Raw genomic sequence first — 20,929 nt, 5'->3', positions numbered from 1 at the left:
GGATGGTGAGCCTTGTTGTGTCACAGGGAGACGCCAGGGATCCCAGAGGGGGTGATATGCCCAATCCTTAGACCCCTGGTGAAGTCCAGGCACCGGCCAGTGGGAATGGACAAGGGTTGGGGGGTGGGGTCCGGGTAAGCACTTCTACCCTGGGGACAGGCACTTGGGGGGAATTCAGGACACTGTCCCTTCACCACTGGCACAGAGCGGCCAAGCAGCACGGGGCACGGCTTCCGAGACCGGCTCACCCTCAGCCCCTTTTGAAGGGCTGAGCCCCAGGTCTGGCCCGTGGGCCGGGGCCCTGGAGAGTCTGGGGGCAGGGCGCCAACCTCCTGTGTGTCAGAGGGGACCTGGGACTGGGGATGGTTGTCCCTCTGCCTGAAAGCGTTCTGCAGCAAGGGTGCGGCGACATGGAGGGGCAACGAGTGGCCATCTCCCCCGCCCTCCCCAGGGCAGGGGCCGGGACAAGAGGACCTGCAGAGACAGACGCCAGAAGACAGGCCCGTACTGAGGCAGGCGGCCTCCCGGGCCTCGTAAACGGGATTCCAGGCGCACTTGGCCCGGCTGCCGCACATCCCGCTCCCCAGAGCTGGCGCGAAGGACCCATGCCTGGCCCAGGGCCCTGCTCTTCGGGAAAACAGCACCATATTAGCACTCGGCCTGGGAGGCTGGGGTGGGCGGGTGGCAGGGAGGGCCCAGGGTACCGGAGGAACGAACCCCCTTTCCGCTGCCCCATCCTGGGGTGTTCCCCTCCCCGACCTGGGCCCTTGCCCATCCGATGGCTCCTGCCAGAGCCAGGGGACCTTTCCTGGGACATTGGAGGAGATGGGAGCTCTAGAGAGGGGCACGCCAGGGCAGGGTGGGCCCCAGGGACACTCACCAGCCCAATGGCCCAGTCTGGTGGTTAGGGCTTCCAGGCCAGCCCAGCATCTTCCTCAGCCCTGCCCTCAGCGTGTAACCTTACTGTGCATGGTCTAGAAGCTTCCCACCTTCTCATGTCAACCTTAGTGTGTCCTGGGAAAAAGTTCTCTCATCGTTCCCTCTACCCATAGGGATGCCGAAGAAAAGGTCATCTGCTGCCCAGGCTCAAAGTCCAGGTTGGGGAGCTGGACCCCGTCACCTCTGAGGCCCCCTATGGGCACTGTGTGACCCTGGCCCCCACCCTCAACCTCCCAACTCTTCATCACCCTCCAAAAGGCATCCAAACCCCTTCCACAGCCGTCACCCTTCTCTAGCCCGTGCCCCTTCCCCATCACTTCAGCCCCCCTTTGCCCACCTCCAGGCCGGTCAGTGGACTGCTCCCCTCAGCCAAACCCTCCCCTCCTCCCCTTCGCCTGGCTCCCTGGGCTGCTTTCTGGGACCAGGGACCTCCCTCTCTGGCCTCAGTTTCCTCAACTGCAAGCCTGGGACATAGGGTTACATGGGCAAACCCTGAAAACAGTGTCTGACCTCAAGTGCTACCCCATTCAGGGTGCCTCTTCCAGGAAGCCTTCCCTGACCACCTGGCTCTTTCCCACCTCCCCCCTTCCCTGTGACTCAGTACATATGTGGCCACATGTCCAGGTTCATTAGTGTCCCAAGCACTCAACCCTGCCTGTTTCACCCTGAATGCTTGTTGAGTGAATAAAACATTGGACAGTTCGAAGGACTGAGCAAATCCCATCTCCCAGGGACTGCTGGGCAGCCTTCCAAAGGCCTCAGCCTCGGAGATCCCCTGCCTCCCCACACCAAGTTCCGGGTGCTTGGGCAGACGAAGAAATCACAGACAAACAGGAGTCTGCACTGGCTGCTTTATTGAAGGGCTTATGACTGTCAACTGTCCCCAGCCCAGCCCCTACCCCCTCAATAAAAGCAACTCCACCTGACACGAGGCCTCCAGTTAACACAGGTGTGCCAAACCCCGACTAGGGCCCAGCCGTGAGGCCTGGGGTATGCAGCTTTGACTCCTGGCCACAGGCATTGGAAGGCAGGGAAGGAGGGCGGAAAGTCCAGTTAAAATACATGAGGTGCTGGTGAGGAGAGGCTGGGCCTGCTCTTGCTCAGGGGCATCTGGAAACTGGTTCCAGGGGGGTCCAGGCCCCAAAGCCAAGGAGGGCCAGGGACTGGAAGAGGGGAGCAAGTCAAAGGCTTTCACAGCCAACCGGGCCAGTTTAACCCCTCAGTCCGGAAAGCTCTGAACTGCACCCCAGTCTGCAGCACGCACAAAGTAACAGCTCCTCCAGCCTCCCACTCACACGGCACCTACTTCCCATTCAAACCAGGAGGGCTGGCACAGCCCTGGACCCACACCCTGGACCCCTGCCTGGAATGTCTCTGGTTTGGTACCCAGCTCCGTGGTGGGCGGGGCAGACAAGGGGGTGGGTCTTCTGTGTTGCTACTGGTTGGCTGCCTCACAGGCGTCTATCCAATCGCTGTACACATCCACTGGTTCTGACAGATCTGAGCCGCTGAGGTCAAGGGCATCTGCTGGCATGGGATCCCTTCCCTGCACCCCCCGCTACCCTGCATCTTTCACCCTGTGCAGGTCAGAGCAGTAACCGCGGGCAGGGCAGCCCCGACCATGCCGTCCCACCCCTCCCTGGGAAGAGCCTGCTTTTCCAAGGATACAGGTGATGGGTGTCTGGAATTCCTCAAGGCACACGGTACAGGAGATGACTCCGGTGTTGCGGGCTCGGTCCCTAAAATGTGGGGAGGGGAAGTAGGTGATGAGTGGAGGCCTGCGGGTAATGCCCCCCGCCACCCAACCAGGAGGCAGGGGGCAGACTCCAGACAGAGTGGAGGACAGGGGGCCGCCTCCCCACTGAGGCGGGCCCGGGAGACCTGGGCGTCCCACTCACATTTTCACGTCACAGGACTTCTCGTGGTTACAGAAGGGACAGGTAAACTGGGTTTCCAGGGTGCCCGTCATCTTCTTCTTGGGGGGTGGCTTCCGTTTTGACTTGCGGCGCCCCATGTCCCCAGGAGGGTGGACCTGGACCTGTTGCGGGAGCGGGGGGGGGCAAAAGTCAGCGACTGGGGGACCCACACAGTCCCCTAGCCTCGTGCTCTGGGAATAGGCCGGGAAGGAAGCCTGGCAGCGGGCCCTGGGGGAGGAGGGCTTCTCCGACAGCGCTGGGTCCCAGCCTCCAAGGGACGAGGCGCCCAGTCCCCAGGCAGATGGGTGATTTTAGCACAGTCTGGGCAGAGGGGGTGAAAGCAGGTGCTTGGGTGTCCTGGGTTCCAATCCTGGCTCCCCCATTTACTGTGTGACCCTGGGGACAGGTGACTTCAAGTTCTCTGGGCCTCTGTTTTGTCTGTAAATTAGAGATGCTGCTGCTCTTTCAAGAAGGGCCTTGTGAGGCTGGCAAACGTGGAGGCAAGCAGAGTGCTCAGCCCAGGGCCGGGCCCACTCACGCCTGTGTTCTTGTGAGGACAACACAAATAGGGCAAGGTAGAGTCCAAGTGCTCAGGAGCCAAAGATTTTGTTCTGGCTACTCCTGTTGTAGGGGATGTGAGGGAGCCCCAGACGGGCCCACTGGGCTCCCTCTCCCCAGGCAGAGAAGTAGGGACAAGCATTTGGAGTAGAGGAACACTAGGGGCTGAGGTTCAGGAGTGTGTGTCTGGTGACCACACAGATGGGGACAGCAGGAGGCTAAAGAGGGAGCAGGGACAGGTAGGAGGGGTTCAAAAGTTCAGAAGGATCCTGGAGGCCATGGAGAATGAAAGGATGAAACCTTTCTTTAAGGGACTGAGGCATATAGGTCAAAGGGCTGGAGGAAGCTGGAGTCAGAACTTCGACAGGACGGGTGGAGAGAGGACAGGAGGCAAGAGACCGTAGAGACACATGGACCAGGCAGGTGAATGAGGTGAAATAATAGTCCTGGATGACACCCAGGTGGCAGACGGAGCTGGCGGGGAGAGGCAGAAGGTGGCCTTATTCTCTGGTTTGCAAAAGAGGAAGAACAGGGGGCTGGGGACAATGATGCATTTCTGGTGCCAGAGGGACGTCCAAGGACAGAAGTCCTGGACGCAGCTGGTGGGGAGGCAGCAACAGCTCCCACTGAGTGCCTCTCCCACGCCAGGCACAGTGCCCTGGGATCTGCCTATCACTGACCCTTCCAATCAGTCCCCCAACCTTCTCCCCACGGTTTCGGTATCGTTCCTCCATGACAGGCAAGATGAGAGCCTGCCAGGGTCTTCCAGAATAAAGACCAGATTTTGTTCAACTTTCTTGATCATGGTCTATGTAACAACACCCCTCTTTTAACTGAGGGGGGCGTCCAACTCACTAAGTCAAAAGAAGCAATCCACTGCTGGAGAGAACATCCTCAAGCCCCCAGGACGATCCGCTTGGCCTCCCCCCAGTCCCCTGCTCTAGAAGGATGCCTGTTGCTGTTCATTTGTGCCCTGGATCCCATGCCCTCTCCTGCCTGCAACATCATGTTGCAGCATCTCTCTAGGATCATAACAAATGCATTCACTATTACCTCTTTCTTCATTTAAAAAAAAAACACCCTCTTGACTCTCTTCCAGATATCGCCTGGTTTTTCTGCTGCCTTTTCTAGTATAGAGCTGTCCATGCTGTGTGCTATCTGTGTTCTTTCCCATTCTCTCTCCAAGCCCCGCCACCTGTTCAGGGACACCAACCCCAATGGGCCGACCTCCTCCTCAAGTGACCTTTTCTCCTCCCTCCCCAGGCAGCTCTTAGGACCCCATGTTCTCTTGGTCCTGCCTCACTGTGGCTCCTTCCAGTCTACTCTGCTACTGCTTCTTCCTCACACAAGTCTGTAGCCCCTCTTGCCTCTCTCTGTCTGTACTCGCCCCTGTGGATCTTTCCTGCTCTCAGGGCTTCAGGTGATTCCGCTACACTGAGGACTCCCAGCTTTGGTTGCTGTGTCTCCCTGAACTGCAGATTTGTCCACCTACCTGCCTTGGCCACACTCCCAACTTCATGTCTAAAAAATCAAGCTCTGGAGAACTCAACCTGCTCTCCCACTGTCTTCCCCAGCTTAGCTACAAGCAACCCCATCTTTCCAGGCTGTAGTGAGGTGAACAGCGCCCCCCTCCCCGAAATGCAGTCACCTGGAACCTCAGAATATGACCTTCTATCCTGATAGAAGGTCTTTGAAGATGTAATTAAAGTAAGGATTGAGATGTGATCATCTTGAATTATGGTGGGGCCCTAAATCTAAGGAGAGAGCCCTTATAAATGAAAAAAAACATCATGTAAAGACGGAGGCAGAGATTGAAGTGATGCCACCACAGGCCAAGGAGCACCAAGGACTGCTAGCAGAAGCAAGGAGAGAGGCATGGGATGGTTTCTCCTACACAGCCTCCAGAAGGAACCCACCCTGCTGACACCCAGACTTCAGACTTCTTGTCTCCTGAACTGTAAGCGGATAAATGTATGTTTTAAGCCACCCCAGTTGGTGGTAATTGGTTATACAGTCCCAGGAAATTAGGACACAGGTGCTCTAGCCAAAAGCCTTGGATTCATCCTTCATTGCTTTCTCTCACACCCCCTACCTAATCCAGACCCTGCAGCTGTATCGATAAAATACACCCAGAATCTGACAACTTCTCACCTCCATGGACAGCACCCTGGTCCCAGACACAGTCATCTCTGGCTCGGATGATCACAACAGCCTCCTCGCTGGCCTCCCTGCATCCCCATCCACCGCCCTCTAAATGTAATTCAACAAGATGGACATCTTTGTCTTCTTTGTTCACTACCATATCCCCAGAGCCTAAAATCCCTCCTGGCACAGAGCTGGTACTCAACATGTTATTTACTGAATGAATGAATGAACAAATGCCAGGCCCCATGCTAAACTACAGCAACGCTGCAATAAACAAGGCAAGCAAAGTGGAACTTATATTCTAGTGGAGACAGATTTTTTACCAGTAAAATAATAAACCAGATTCATTTCAAATAATTGGTAAGTGCCTCAAGGTCAGTAAAACACATTAGTGAAGGCTTCTGGAGTGGGGCTATTTCAGCAAGGAGGTGGGGTGAGAGGGAAGGACCCTTAGGGTACCTGTCATTTGAGGCCTAAATGATGGGAGAAGACAGCGGTGCAAGGTGATCCAGGCAGAGGGAATGGCAAGTGCAAAGGCCCCACAGCAAGACAAACTTCCTTGAGAAATAAAGAGTGGCATGGCTGAAGCTCAGTGAGCAATGGGGGAAAGGGTATGGGATGCGACAAAAGAGGAAAGCAGCTGCAGGAACCCAAAAAACCCTGCAGGCTGATCCTTACTGTTTGTTGTTCTTGTTGTTTGTTCCCAAAACCTGGTCGTAGGACCCCTCCAACAGAATCAACTGGGGATGCTCAAAAAATGCTGATTTCTGAGCCTAACCCCAGATCTCGCTCTATTAGAGTGTCAGTTCTGTGGGGTGGGGACTTGGTTCTGTTTCGTCCATTGCTGAATTCCCAACACGCAGATAAATTAAGCCAACACACAGGTAGATTAAGCGCTCAAAAACTACTTGTTGAATGAAAAAATAAGTCTGGTGAATCACAGTCTACGGGGATGGAAACCTGAATCTCCTTATTTAAGCCAATGACAGTCCCTCCGTCCTGCCCCGCCCCGTCCCGTCCCAGGAAAGGGGTTTGGCCTGTCTTTCTGTTGCGAAGTAGGCCGAGGCGCGCCAAAGGGGGCTGGAAGACAGGTAGGCCCCCAACCCCGCCGTGTCCCAAGGGGCGGCGGGGGAGCGGTCCCTCCGGACTCACCGGGACTTCGGCGTCGCCTCCTGACGGCCGCCCGCAGGAGCCAGGCTCCCGAGAAGCCGCGCCTACCGGGTTGGGGCCCGGGGGAGTTAAGCTCCCCGACGGGCTGTCCCCCAGGTCCGGGGCCTCCGCCACCCCCGCCAGGACCCCGTGAGCACTCCCGAATAAAAGAGAACCGGCCCGACCTCAACGCCAGGGATCGCGACCATTACCTACAGTTGCGTTCCCTCGTTGCGAATGCTCCGCTCACCCGGGAGACGGCAACTTCCGGTTCCTGGCGGAGGCGGAAACCCGGGTCCTTTCAGGTCCCGCCCACCCCTGGCTCACAGGCCCCGCCTCCTTCACCAGGTTCTGTGTGCGCACGCGTGCACACATTCCGGGCCAGGCGGCGGGGTCGCGGTGCGCCTGCGCGGAAGCCCTCATTTATTTAATTATCCCCGAGCACGTGACTGCCGCTTCCGGTCAGTTTCCAGGAATACGGGTTCCAGCGTCTCAGAGGCGATGGGCTCTGGCCGTACCAGCGCTGGAAAGGTGGCCTCGCCCTCGGCTACAGCACCTTCACGGGTGCTGTTTTCTAAGTTCAAGCTCCAGCCCCTCGCAACCCACCTGAGTTTCTCTGCCTCCGACACTTAATTCTAAGCAGAGAGACGATGTTTGGGTTCTGGTTTAAGATGCCCGCTTCAGCTGCTGGGTGGACAATAGATGGTAGGAGGAAGCTGGGAGGCCCGTTGGAAAGGCACACAGTAGTTCGGTAAGAGATAGTGTTAGAATTAATGGAGGCGGACAGAAGCCTACTTATCTAGAAGTCTAGAAATGGAGCCAGTCCTTGTTTTTGGAGCTAGGGCGGAGGAGTGGGGGAACAAGGCCCCATAATTTAGTAAAGATGATGGTATGTTACTCAGAATTCTTTAGGAAACAGAACTGATAGGAAATACTGTAAATACTCAGAACTGAAAGTTTTATAAAAGTTGTCTCACGTGAATGTGGATGCACAGGTCCCAATTCTGTAGGGTAGACTGCAAGCTGGGAACTCAGAGGAAGGCTTTTGATGAACTCTCCAGGGGAAGCTAGCTCTCTTCTGACTGCTGGAATTTTAAAGCCTTTAAATGATAGGATGAGACATCTCTCTTTGTTGAAGTTAATCCTCTCAGTTGACTTTAGATATAATCAGGCATAAATGCAATCAAATCACTGATGATTTAAGTCCAGGAAATGTCCTTCCTTGACCAAACAACTAGACACCAAAACCTGGCCACCTTGACACATGAACCTACCTGTCACAGATGGATATAAACATAAACAATTAATTGCTACACATTTAGATACGGCAGAGAAGTGGTGCATAAGTCTCTGAGAACATATGATGGGGGCAGGCGGGGGGCGTTTCAAAAGTTTCCCCGTTGGGCTCATGCTCTGATTGGAATTTGAAGCCTGAGTAGAAGTTAAATAGCCAAAGGTAGTGCCCCTAAAACTTCCAGTGGAGTGAAGGGAAGAGGGGTGTCAAGAATGACTCCTAATGTCCTCAAGTTCCTGTGTGCTCCTGCCTTACTCAGATGAGGAAGCGTAGGAGAGAGGATTTGGAGGGGGAAGTCAAGAGTTGTGTTTTGCCCGTGATAAATTGGAGAAAGACAAAGGGGGGTGTGGAGCAGGCCATTAGGAATGGAAGTCTGGGGCTCAGGAGAGAGATCCAGGTGGAATTTTGAATCATTAGCTGTGGAAGTTACTTGACGTCTTGGGGGCAGAAACCTCGCCTGGTTTCAGGGGTGAGGAGCAAAGTATAGCAAAAGAGGAGGGCTAAGAGAGAGACCAGGGATTTTCTAGCCCCAGAAGTTGGTAAGAGGAGGATCCAGCAAGTAACTAGTTAATGCCAGTGAAAGAGGAGGAGAAAGAGGTGGGTGACCTGTCCTGGAAACCTCCAAAAGGTGTTTCAACATGGGAAGAGTGGTCGGCTGTGTGAAGTGTTGGTCGAGAGATTGAGGAAGATAGGAAAGAGGGTTGATTGTTGACTCTGGCAAGTACTTGGTCACTGGTCACTTTGGGAAGGGGTGCTTCATTGGAGTGTTCAGAAAAATAGTTTGTAATGAAATGTATTTCAAATATAGTTCACTGTTCAGATACTGGGGTCCTGCAATATCAATTGACCTATCTCCATGGTTTCCCCTAGGGGGCAGTGTTACCCTTGTTGGACAACTGCCCTTGGGTAGCATCCTTTCTCCTGAAGTACACACAGAATGGGTTTACACTCTAAACTTTACCCTGCAGCTTGCTATTCCCGCTTAATGATCAACCCACACATGTATAATGCTTGTTTTTAGTAGCTACAGAATCCGTGGTGCAACTCTGCCATAGCATATTCAACCATTATCCTTCTGATGGACAATTCCAGGCGCTTTCTGATTTTTGCCATTGCAAGGATGCAATAACAAATTTTGGACCAATATCCTAAAGATTGCATCTTTTATCATGAAGGGTAGATTTCCAAAAATAGCATTTCTGGGTTACAGGCTGTATATATTTTTCTTTTTGCTTATGATTGCAAGGTTAATTTTATTTTTCTCTCCTTCCTTATTTCCTTCCTTCTTCCCTTCCTCCCTCTTTCCCTTCCTCCCGCCTTACCTCCCTTTCTTCCTTTCTCTTTTATTTCCTTCTTCTCCTTCCTCCCTCCCTTTCTCATTTCCCTCCTTCCTCCTTCCCTCCCTCTCTCTTCCCGCCTTCCTTCTTTTCTTTCTTTCGCAGCTTTATTGAGGTAACATTAAGTATAAACACGTATTTCATTTTTTGACCTGCATATAGCCATGAAACCATCACCACAATCAAGATAGTTAATATATCCATCACCCCAAGAAGGCTCCTTGTGCTCTTTTGTAGGCAACTCCTTCCCCCACCCCCCAGCCCCGATGTGGCACCCACTGGTCTGTTTTCGGTCCCTAAAGCTTTATATTTTTCAGAAAATCATTTAAATGGAATTGTGTAATATGTGAGCTTTCGAGTTTGACTTCTTCCACTCAGCACACTACTATGTTTGAGTCTCATCAGTGTCATTGTGTCAGTAATCTGTTCCTTTTTTATTTTTTTATCATTTAAAAAATTTTTTTAAACATAACATACAAACACAAACATTTTTACCATATTATCATTCCATTCTTGGTATATAATCAGTAGCTCACAGTATCATCACATAGTTGTAATTCATGACCATGATCATTTCTTAGAACATTTGCATCAATTCAGAGAAAGAAATAAGAAAAAAGAAAAAAAGTCATACATACCATACCCCTTACCTCTCCCTCTTATTGACTGCTAGTATTTCTATCTATCCAGTATGTTTTAGCCTTTGTCTCCCCTATTTTTTTCCTATACCCCTTACCACTCCCTTTCATTGTCACTAGCATTTCAATCTACTACATTTATTTTAACATTTGTTCCCCCTATTATTTATTTATTTTTAATCCATATGTTTTACTCATCTGTTCATACCAGAGATAAAAAGGAGCATCAGACACAAGGTTTTCACAATCACACAGTCACATTGCGAAAACTATTTCATTATACAATCATCTTCAAATATTCCCTTTTTAAAAATTTTTTTTAATTGTAGAATATAACATATATACAACAAAGGAATAATTTTCAAAGTACACTTTTAAAGTAACTACAGAACAGATATCAAAATTTGGTATCGGTTACCACTCCACATTTTCAGGCTTTTCATTCTAGCTGTTCCAAAACACTGGAAGGTTGGAAGGTAAAAGAAATATCATTATAGTGATTCAGCAGTCAGACTTGTTTGTTTAATCCCAAGTCCTCTGTTATAACTCCTCCTACTCCTTTGAGCCTACTCCCAGTCTTTAGGGGTCTTTGGGCAATACCCATTCTAACTTTCTCATTTGAAAAGGGGTGTCAAATGAGAAAGTTAGAATGTCAAACTAATTCTGTCCCCCATCCTAATATAGGATGGGGGACAGAATTAGTTTGTATTCTTGGAGAGGCTGCGCCTTCTGGGTTTCAGGACTTATTTGGCCTATCAAGTCTCCAGAGGTTTCAGGAAAGTCAACTTAGTACATGAAACTTTTGTAGAGTCTCATTTAGAGTCCTTCATGTTCTTTGGGGTTAATGAGAATGAGGGGGGATGGGAAACCATGGCAATTAGCAATATCTAGCGGAAGCTCACACGAGAGGAGCCTCCAGAATAGCCTCGTGACTCCATTTGAAGTCTCTTAGCCGCTAATACATTATTTTGTTACATTTCTTTTCCCCCTTTTGGTCAGAAATGCATTGTCAACCCCTCAGGGCCAGGGCCAGGGCCAGGCTCATCCCTTGTCGACAAGTCTCATGTTACCAGGGAGACTTTCACCCCTGGATGTCGTGTCCCATGTTATGGGGAGGGCAGTGATTTTCCTTGCAGAGTTGGGCTTAGGGAGAGAGAAAGGCCACATCTGAGTAACAAAGAGGTTTCCTGGAAGCAACTGTTAGGCATAATATAGGTAGCCTTAGCTAATCTGTTCCTTTTTATTATTCCACTGTATGTATAAATCAGTTTGTTCATCCTTCCAACTCTTGATGGGCATTTGGGTTGTTTCCAGTTTGGAAATTATTGGCAGTTATGAGTAGAGTTCCAATGAGCCATCTCATTCAGATCTTCATTCATTTTCATCTTCTACTGTGTTTTATTTTTATGCTGAAATAGTTGATCCCTTTGAAATTTATGTTTGTCTACGGTCTGAAGTACAGCTTAGCCTTTGCCTTCTTTTGGGCAAATCAACAAGGCAAAGACCATCCCCTTTGCCATGAAATCATAACGCCCCTGTCAACAGACGCTGCATTCTTGCCTGTTCCTGAATTTGTTTCTGGATTGCCTCTTGTCCCACCAGACTCTCCATGTTTTCCCAAGCCGATGCCACGCTGTTTTGATGACAGTGAATCTTGCTGTTTGGTAAGGCAGCCCTCATGCTCCTTCTCCTTCACGGCTCTTCACCTTGGGTGTGACCCTTGCTTCCCGGGGGCTGGCCTGGTAGCTGCAAGTCCGTGCTGGTGCCTGTCCCAGGACCTGCTGGGAGGAGCGGAGGAGGGAGAGGAGGAGCGCTGTTTTAGACAAGCCGGTGTCCCAGGGAGAGAGCTGTGGATATGAATTTGGGGGCACAGCGGGGCACGTCCATGTCAGCGATGGTTGCAGTTGGGTGTGATTGCTCAGGAAAGGTGAGAAGAGATGAGACCTTGCAACAGGCCACAACGCACTCTGCCATCTGGTCCTTGCAGTTTAGAAGGCATCTGTGCCCTGGCTAGTGTCCCCACAGCTGGACGGCTGCTTCCTGGGGGCGAATACGCGCCCTGCCCTAATCCTTTTCGTGCTCCTGCAGTTCCCAGCTGCCTGGCTGGAAACTTCGGTCCTTGGTGCTTGGTAGAAGCCCTCGGCTGGTGGGGAGGAGGGGGCCCCCATCCTGCCACTCACTCCCCGGGTGACCTTACATGCGTCACTTCTCCTTTCTGAGCTCTGGGTCCCTCTGCTGTGAATGGGAACATCGGGCTAAGGCACCTCTGATTCAGACCCCTGCTTGCCCGGAGTCTCTGAGTCAGAGGGAAGAGAGAAGGCAGCTTGGTCGCCGAGGGTAAGGCCGCAGGGCTGACACTTCCCAGACGGCACCTTACTTAACCCCTTTGAGCATCTGTGATGTTCTCCTCCGAGAAGTGGTGAGAATTCGGTCCCAGCCTCACAGGGATGATTTTAACTTGCAGAGCTTGCCTCCTAGTAATTGCCTGGAAAATATCAGCTGGAATGAACCCAGAGCCGGCATTTTGATAAGACTACTTTGTCTCATTATAAGGGTAACACATGCACCGTGTGACAAATTCGATGACATTTATAAAGTAACAAATGGAAGGTGCCACTTCCAGGTCCCTCTCCCCAGAGGTGACCTCAGCTACATTTTTGTTCATGTGGCCAATTTCCTGTCAGTTGGCTGGGTCAGGAGCTGGAGCCAAACAGCTGGGTCCCTGCCCTGTCGCAGCTGAAGTGGCAGTTGAGGGACAGTTTCTGTGAATTGCCTCGTGCCGGCTGGCCGGCTGTGGGTGGGTGTTACTCAACCTTCCCTAGAGGGGAACTGGGTCCCCTGCAGCCTTCAGCTCAGGGCAGTCACTCTGCTTTCAGAACTCATCGTGCAGCAATAATTCTGCTTCTAGGTTTCCCACGTGTGAACTTGCATGGATGTACAAAGAGCATGGGTCCAGACACCTCTGTGGCTGCGAAAGATTGGAAAAGACCTCAACAGGTACCAGCAAGGAACTGGTGACGTAGGCTGTCCAAAAAGAAGGCAGCTCTCCTCCTGGGAATTTTGTGTGTGTGTGTATGCTGTATGGTAGGGTCACATTTCCTTATTTGTCCATGTGAGTAGCCCGTTATTGCAGCACCAGTTGTTGAATTTTTGCTTGTTTGTTTTTGGGGAAGTGTATGGACTGGGATTCAAACCTGGGTCGCCCACATGACAGGTGAGAATTCTGCCACTGAATTACCTGTGCATCCTCTGTGCTTGGGAGTTTTTCCTGCTTATGTGGTAAATGCATTCTGCACACATAGGGAGGTCCAGGGTTATTTATTGCCGCATTGTGTGAGCAGAGCAAAGGTATTGGAATGAACGTAGGGGTGTTGGTTTGAAGCTGTAAGTACCCCAGAAAAGATCATGTTCTTTTAATCCATCTCGGTAGTGTAGATCTACTGTAGATGGGACCTTTTGATTAGATTACTTCAATTGTTATGTAACCCACCTCATTCAAGGTGGGTCTTAAGCCTCCTGCTGGAGTCCTTTATAGGAGGCTAACACACAGAACAAAGCCCCAGAGAAGCTCAGGGAGGAAGCCACCAAATCCAGATGCAGAAAGCAACAAAACCCGAGAGAGAAGGGCCAGCAGATGCTGCCATGTGCCTTCCCGTGTGTGAGAGTTCGGAGCACCAGCAGCCTTTCTGCAGGAAGGAGGTCTCCTCCTGTAGACGCGTCGATTTGGACATTTTCACAGCCTACGAAGTGTAAGCTTGTAAGTTAGTAAATCCCCATTGCAAATGTCAGCCCAATATACCATATATTGCTTTTCCTCAGCTTTTGCAAACCAAAAGACTAGGCGAGACTTAGTGGGTGGCTGGTTGGATGGACGGGGTCTTTGGCCATAATAGGGTCTTTGCAGTCACAGAAAGAGCCCAGATGCACTCCTGAGGGCTGGCAAGTGCCAAGTCCCACTCTAGGGTACAAGAAGCTGAAACAGCAAGATGCAAAGAGAACCTTTTGGGAGACAGAAATGTTCTCTAATTCCATTTTTTTTAATTAAAAAAATTTTTTTTTAGTTCCATATCTTGATCATGATGACAGCTGTATACATTTGGCAAAACTCACCTAACTGTATACTTACAATGTGGCTGTTGTACCTCAACAGAGTTGATTTAAAAAAAAAAACAAGGTTAATTAGCAGCACTGAACCTTATATCTGAATGTGATTAAAAGGGGAAAACTAAATTGTAAAGATGGTTACAGAATAAAATTGTTTTAAAGCTTATGGCACTACAAACAGTGAACCGTAAGTTAAACCATGGACTGTAGTTAATAGTTCAATTATAAAAAATGTTCAGTCATCAACAAATGTGGCACACCAATGCAAGGTGTTAATAAAGGGGTGGCGTATGGGAACCCTGTATTTTATGCATGATGCTCCTGCGAACCCACAACTTCTCTAATAAAGGAAAAAAAGCAAGGTGAGTTGCATGCCTGTTACTGCAATAAAAAGCTTCATATATATGTAAAGATGGGGTTCAGATGCAAAAAAGAAAAAAAAGGAAGGTGTACATCAGTGGGAAAGAAAGGGAGAAAAACGGTCACATTTGCTTTTATTTTCACATAGAAATACAGGAAGGAGACTCAGGACATTAATTAAAAATTATTTTCTTTTGGGACAAAGGGAGGAAGTAGGGTGAAATGGGACAGGGAGGGTGGGAGATGTTTCATCTTTCTATGAACTGTAGATTTTGGAACCATCCAAACGTATTTACTGATTCCGCATACGAATGAACAAAAATGCACGTTCTGATATGAAAAAAATCCCAACAGTTGTGTGGTGAAGTATAAAGAGCCAGGCGGAAGTACATGGAGATTGCATTGCTTTGGTGTGTAAAGGGGGATGATTTTTGATTATAGAGCCATCGACGATGGAAGGAGACAAAATGATATGCTGGCTGCCCTTTGGAAGGCAGGGGGACAGTGTGGGCTGCAGACCTGGCCTGCGAGAGAGACTTGCTTTGTGTTGGACCCTCCTGGGGTTGGTGGGGGATGCAGATTATAAAACCAAACAGCGAGAGGAGAAGAGATAGCTCCTGGCACAATTTGGTGCTGGCAACTTTATTTTTTTAAATTTTTATTATGGAATGGCAGTGACAGAAGGAAGCTTGATTCAGAAGGAAGCTTCCCTCTCTGCTCCCCCCACTGCCCGGAACTTAGGTGTGCCTCCCTGAGGCTCCCCCTTGTCTGTGTCTCTCTCACATAAGTGGGGTGTCTGTGACACAAGGGCCACGTGGCACCGGGGGGCCTGCACTGCGGACCCCCTTTCTGGCACTGCCCCCAGCCCCCGCCCCCTGCCCAAGGGACCCGAAGGAAAGCTGTGCCCTGTGGCCAGGAGTCCCGGGCTGGGCAGACCACTGCACCCGGGGCCTGGGAGTAGCTCAGGGTCTGGCCCTCCTGGGCAGCCTGGCCTTGAAGAGGGACTTGCCCGAGGCCTCGATGTAAGTGACAGCCATCTCCTTGGGGCCCACCTCCACGTGGGCAAAGCCGCCCAGAGAGTCCTCGGCGCCGTAGTGGAAGCGCAGGTAGCCGGCGGGGACCTTGCGCTGGTGCTGTGTGGAGGGGTCCATGAAGTTCCCGGCCCCGCTCAGCACGTAACCCACGCCGTTTTCGTCCTGAAGGTACTGCAGCAGGGGACAGGGGACACGGCGTCGGTGGAGCCACCAGCCTGCCCACGGGGCTCAGTAGCCATCCAACCTGGGGGCCAGGGACAGGTCCCTCTCCCCCCATGGTCACCCCTTGGGGCAGGGTGCGTAACCCCTCTGTGCCTCAGTTTCCCCGCCTATAGGAGTGCACAAATGGTTCCTTCTTTACAGGTAGAGCCCAAAATCGGCAATTGGGAACTAGCAGCTCTTATCATGATTGGGGTGGGGTGGGGGTGGGGATTTTTCCCTAGGAAGAGTTTGAGGGCGAGTGGGGTCATGGAAAGCCCCACCCCTGCCCCATCTCCCCCCCTCTGCCCCCCCCCCCACTGGCAGCTCACCTGCAGGTTGTGGTCGTGACCGCACAGGTAGGCGGTGACCCCATAGGTGGCCAGCAGCGGCTGCAGCTGCTTGACCAGGCAGTGCGTGGGGCCGTGCTCGGCCACCGACCACACAGGGTAGTGACCGGCCACCAGCACGTAATCCTCCCGGGCCGCCGCCAGCTGCTTCTTGAGCCAGGCCAGCTGGGTGCGGGCCAGACCCAGGTCGCGGGGCCCCCGGGGCTGCTGGCTGGTGAAGTCGTCCGAGTTGCCACACAGGGTCACCGTGTCCAGCATGAAAATGGCCACGGAAACGTTGGTCCGTGGGACCTTGAAGCGTAGGCGGTAGAAAGGGCTGGGGAAGTTCCTGCAGAGGGGGTGGGGGAGTGGGGGGTGGGAGAGAAGCCGTGGGCGGATGTGTGGGGCAGAGAAGCTGGGGGTCGGGGTGGGGTTGTGGGGCCCCCTGGTCCACCCAGGGTGCAGCAGGGCCAGCCCGGGCTCACCAGCGCTTGGAGATCTTGGAGTAAGCGATCTGCGCAGAGACGTTGCCGAGGTGGTCGTGGTTGCCGGCCAGCACGTACCAGGGGATGTTGCGAAGGGAGCGGGCGGAGAAGACATCCTCAAAGGTTTCCTGCAGCAGGGAGAAAGGCCACCCAGGCCCCGGGCTCAGGGAGCTGCCCCTGCTGTGGTCCCCTCCACCGGCCATGCCCAAGGGCACGTGGGAGCCATCCAGTGTTCCAGGCACCTCCCTGCAGGTGGACCCCGCCCACCTCCGCCCTACTCCCTGCCCCAACGCTGGGTCCCCTGCGGGCACCCACCTGGAACCGCTTGTCGTTGGCGTCCTGCACCCCCGTGAAGTAGAAGTTGTCCCCAAGGGACAGGATGAAGTCGGCCCCCAGGGTCTGCACCGTCCTGGCCATCTCCTTGGCACTGGCCACCTCGCGGGCCGTGTGGTACGGGGCGTTGGGGACCCCTCCCCAGTCCCCCACGGCCAGGAAGCGCAGGGCAGGGGCAGCGCCCTCAGCCAGGGGGAGCCCCAGGTGGGCTTGCAGGACAAAGGTCAGCAGCGCCGCCCGCACGTCCATCTGAGAAGGCAGAGACCAGTGTCTGGGGGTCCCCCCCCGGCCCTGGCGACCCTCCCCCTCGGGACCCCCCTGACTGAGGGGGACCCCCCTGGCTGAGGGGGACCCCCCCAGAGCCCTAGTTCTCAGGATGCCGTGGCCAGAGCGGGCTGGAGGGGACAACGAGTGGGCAGGCTAGGGAGGGTGACCTGTGTTGGCCGGCCCCAGGCTCCCTGCCCGGCACTCACCCTGGAAGGGGGCACACACCGGTCAGCAGTGGGGGTTGGCTCCAAGTGGCAGGTGAGTTCCAGGGCAGAAAGGGCTGGCTGCGAGCCTTTATTCCCTGGGGCGGAAGTGGATGCTCAGTGAGGGTGATGGTGACGCGGGTTCTCCACTGAGTGTCCCTGGAACGTCCCCATGATCATGTGAGACTGAACTTCCCCAACGCCGCACACGGGACCAGCCCGGGTGTGTGCCTGCCTGCACGCACCTGTCCACACCGGGTCCCGAGCCGTCCGTGTATCTCTGTGTCATCTGTCGTGTGTACAAGTGTCCCGTGGCCCTGTGAGACATGCCACGCATAGCTGTGTTCTCTGAGGACGTGTCTGCCTGCATTTGGGCGTCTGTCTGCACGGCAGGACGGGCCTCTTTGGCTTGTATGTGTGTGCAGACACATCTGGCGGAGTCTGTAAAGCCTGTGTTGCATGTCTGTGATGTGTGCCTGCGCTCTCATGTGATGTCCTGTGGTGTCTCTGCAGGCCAGGATTTACCTACCCGTGTTTTGTGCCTGAGGTGTGTTGTGTGCAGTGCTGTGTGTGTGTCTGAGCTCCTGCATGTATCTGGGTGTATTTCAAACGTGTACTATGTGCCTGCATTGTAGGTCCAATGTGAGTTGTGTGTCTGTGTTGAATCTTGAATGTGAATTATAGGGTATCGGTGTTGTAGCTCGACTGTGAGCTATGTGTCTGCATTGTAGCTCAACTGTGAGTTGTGTGTCTGCATTGTAGCTTGAGTGTGAGTTGTGCATGTGCATTGTAGGTCAAATGTGAGTCACGTGTTTGTACTGACTCTCCAATGTGAATTGTCAGTCTGTGTTGTAGCTCGAATGTGAGTTGTGTGCCTGGGGTGTGACATGTTGGACCACATCTGAGTGTGGGAGGCTGTAAGTGCTCTGGTGTCCCCCCCCTCCCCCAGGCAGGCAAACAGCAGCCTCTTCCCTTTTCCAGGAAGTCCTGCCCCTGCCCGCCCCCCCACCCCGCCCCCCTCCTGCAGAAAGGACCCGCAGAGGCAGCTGCGGCCTGTCTGTGACCTCAGCCCTTTGACCCTAGCACCCTTGGGCCCTTCCGTGCCCCGCGACGGCAGCCTCCGGGGGCTGGAGGCCCCTCACCTGCCCCACACCTCCCCGCCTCCCTCCCCCGCTGGGTGGGGCCGGGACAAGCCGCCTGCGCCCTGTCACCGCGAGTCCCAGCCCGGGCCGGGGGCGGGGGGATCTTATTCCGCACCGAAGACAGAGGCTCCGAAAGCTGCGGTGACTCGCCCGGGCTCCCTGCGCTGCTGATTGTTGCCCACCGTCCCCCGTGTTCCCCCCAGACGGGACGCTTAGGAAGGAAGTGGGTCACGCGGGCAGGCGGGGACCCCTCCCCCGGGGGCCCGGGTGCGGAGGGCGCGGGGATCCCCGCCCGGGCCCACAGCTCCGTCCACACCCGCCCGCCCGGGTGGGGGGCTCGGCGAGCCTCCCCGGCGGTGACTGGGGGTGGAGGGCCAGGTCGGCGGGGCGCCCTGGGCCAGCGGGGCGCAGACGTGCGGGGCGCTGCGCGCGGGTCCCGGGGCTGGGCCAGGTGATAACCCGCAGAGGGGGGCAGGTGGGGACCCCCGGGACGCGGCCTCCCTCCCCCCACCGGCCCGCCCCGCTGCCTCCGCGGCGCGCGCGCTTCCTACCTGCCCCCGCGGGCCGCGCCCCGGAGTCCCGCCCGGCCGCCCCGCGCCGCCACGCCCCCCTCATCTGCGAAATGGGGCCGCGAAGCCTCGGAGGGCGGGCCCGGCCGGGGGTGGGGCGGCACCCTCGGCCCCGGGCACCCGATCTCGTCCCCCACCCCCATCCCTCACCGCGCCAGCAGGGGCGCGACGCCGGCCGACCACCCGGGGGGCGCCCGGGACCTACCCGGGCTCCCGGGGGTGGGCGGGGTCCTGGGCCAGGCTGGAGTGCGGAAATTGGTTCTTCCTCAACTTCGGCTTCCTGGCCTTTAAAATGGGTGTGAGGAGGGAAGGGTGACGGCTTCCTGACGGGTGGCGGCGAGGGTGCCCTGGAAGGGTGACTGACGCCGCGGGATCTTACACTTGACAGTGATTCCAATGGGAAATGGCGCTTGTATGGACGTCACCACAATTAAAATAATAATAATAATAATCCTCCTAACAGAAGAAATCCTAAAAGTATAGGCCGACAGTATCAAGGTCCTAAAAACCTAGGAAAGACCGAGGAGGCTTTTCCAGGCTGGAGGGGAGCCTGGAGACTGAACTAGATACGATGTGAGCCCTGGCTAGACTGAGTTCATTCATTCGTGGAAAACCCGATGAAATTCTAATAAAGTCTGACACTTCCCTAATAGCCATGCCCCGAGCTGAATTTCTCTGTTGCGGCAAGTTGTATTGAGGTGATGTGAAATTTTTGACGGTAAGACCAGGCTGGCCTGGGGTAAGCAGAGCTCCCTTCACCATTTCTGTAGCTTTTCTTTGGAATCTACAATTATGACAAAATGAAAAGTTTCTTTTCAAATGGGCATGATCCAAGAAACTTAAAAATGCTTGTGATTGACATTTATGGAGTGCCTACTGTGTGTGCTCTGTATTCAGAGCTGTGAGCAAGCAGACACGGGTTTTTGTCCTGGTGGAGACTGACATCCTAGAGGAATTTACGTCCTAGCTGTTAATTATGTGTGCCTCCCCCACTTTTTTGGGGGGGGGGCAAGGAGGAGGAATTGTATATATATCATTTCAATATATTTTTATATTCTGCTTGAATTTCGTCTTGAAAAGCCCTGCTAGTTATTTTACCTTACCTGTGGAATAAATGCCCACTTCCTCATAGTATATCTGTAATAAAAATGTAAACAAAGGGAAGAAGACTTTCACTCCGTATTCAGGGCAGAGTTGGTTTTTCTGGGGACAGTGAGAAGGGAATGGAATTAGGGCTAGGGGACGACAGAGGGAGGGGTACGGCTTCAACTTAAATCCTATGGTTTTCTTTCTCATGCAAAAAAGGAAAAAAATGCATCTGAGGCAATTACATTTTCTTCTTCATGCGATTGGTATAGGGAGCAGCTTTATGGGCTATCCTCTGTGTTTTTCTGTATATATTTATATATATATATATATATTTTTTCACTCAAAAAACAAAGGCATGTGCACATGATTAAACAAGCCAGCCCTTGCAAAAGGCATGCAGTGAGCAGTGAACATCTGTGCATCATTTTACTGTATCTTTGTGGTCACCTCCGGGGCTCTGAAAATACTCTTCTCTCTCCTTTCCTTCCCTGCCACCCTCAGCTGTTGATTTTCTGTGGAGTAGGTCAGGACAGCTCATGGCCTTCCTCCCCACCCACTCCTCCTCTGCCTCCAGGTAGGGGGTGGAAAATTCTGAATTAAGCCCTGCCCTTGTCTCCCTCCCTTTCTCCCTCTTGCCCAGGTACATGCTGACCTCAGGACCTTTGCATTCTTCTTTCCCCTTCTCCTTACCCGATTGCATCTGAGGCTCTTTAAAGTATCTCAAATGCACCCTCCCCCAAGGCTGTCTGACTTATCCTGCTGTAGTTTTCTCTATAGTCCTTATCACTGCCGGGCAAAAACCACATGCTTCTATCTCTTTTTTTCTGTCTCTCACTTGAG

At 53.3% G+C, this 20,929-nt stretch overlaps 2 protein-coding genes and 1 long non-coding RNA gene across 7 annotated transcripts; 1 reads left to right on the top strand and 2 right to left on the bottom strand.

The window, feature by feature from the left end:
• Positions 1–1,776: 1,776 nt before the first annotated feature.
• Positions 1,777–7,032, bottom strand: ELOF1 (elongation factor 1). Of its 5 annotated transcripts, XM_077121723.1 has the most exons (5): positions 6,920–6,944; positions 5,565–5,663; positions 2,838–2,977; positions 2,608–2,678; positions 1,777–2,444 (listed from the first exon to the last, which is right to left on the bottom strand). In XM_077121723.1, the coding sequence occupies exons 2-5, from the start codon at positions 5,598–5,600 to the stop codon at positions 2,401–2,403; spliced, it is 291 nt and encodes a 96-aa protein (XP_076977838.1). In that variant the 5' UTR covers positions 5,601–5,663; positions 6,920–6,944; the 3' UTR covers positions 1,777–2,400. The 5 variants fall into 5 exon arrangements, with proteins under 5 accessions (XP_076977838.1, XP_076977839.1, XP_076977841.1 ...); XM_077121724.1 differs by lacking the exon at positions 5,565–5,663 and having other exon boundaries at positions 1,777–2,439; positions 6,920–7,032; XM_077121726.1 differs by lacking the exon at positions 5,565–5,663 and having other exon boundaries at positions 1,777–2,439; positions 6,924–7,019.
• Positions 6,570–13,932, top strand: LOC143650670 (uncharacterized). The gene is made up of 3 exons (XR_013159635.1): positions 6,570–6,649; positions 11,579–11,640; positions 12,885–13,932. It is a non-coding gene; the product is annotated as an uncharacterized LOC143650670 (long non-coding RNA).
• A 1,134-nt stretch (positions 13,933–15,066) lies between these two features.
• Positions 15,067–19,013, bottom strand: ACP5 (acid phosphatase 5, tartrate resistant). Its single transcript, XM_077121721.1, has 6 exons — positions 18,983–19,013; positions 17,293–17,387; positions 16,802–17,068; positions 16,487–16,614; positions 16,005–16,350; positions 15,067–15,645 (listed from the first exon to the last, which is right to left on the bottom strand). The coding sequence occupies exons 3-6, from the start codon at positions 17,066–17,068 to the stop codon at positions 15,403–15,405; spliced, it is 984 nt and encodes a 327-aa protein (XP_076977836.1). The 5' UTR covers positions 17,293–17,387; positions 18,983–19,013; the 3' UTR covers positions 15,067–15,402.
• Between the last annotated feature and the right edge of the window lie 1,916 nt (positions 19,014–20,929).

The sequence above is a fragment of the Tamandua tetradactyla genome, chromosome 11 (genome assembly GCF_023851605.1).
Source record: "Tamandua tetradactyla isolate mTamTet1 chromosome 11, mTamTet1.pri, whole genome shotgun sequence".
NCBI lineage: Eukaryota > Metazoa > Chordata > Mammalia > Pilosa > Myrmecophagidae > Tamandua > Tamandua tetradactyla.
This window is presented reverse-complemented; position numbering and strand designations above follow the sequence as displayed.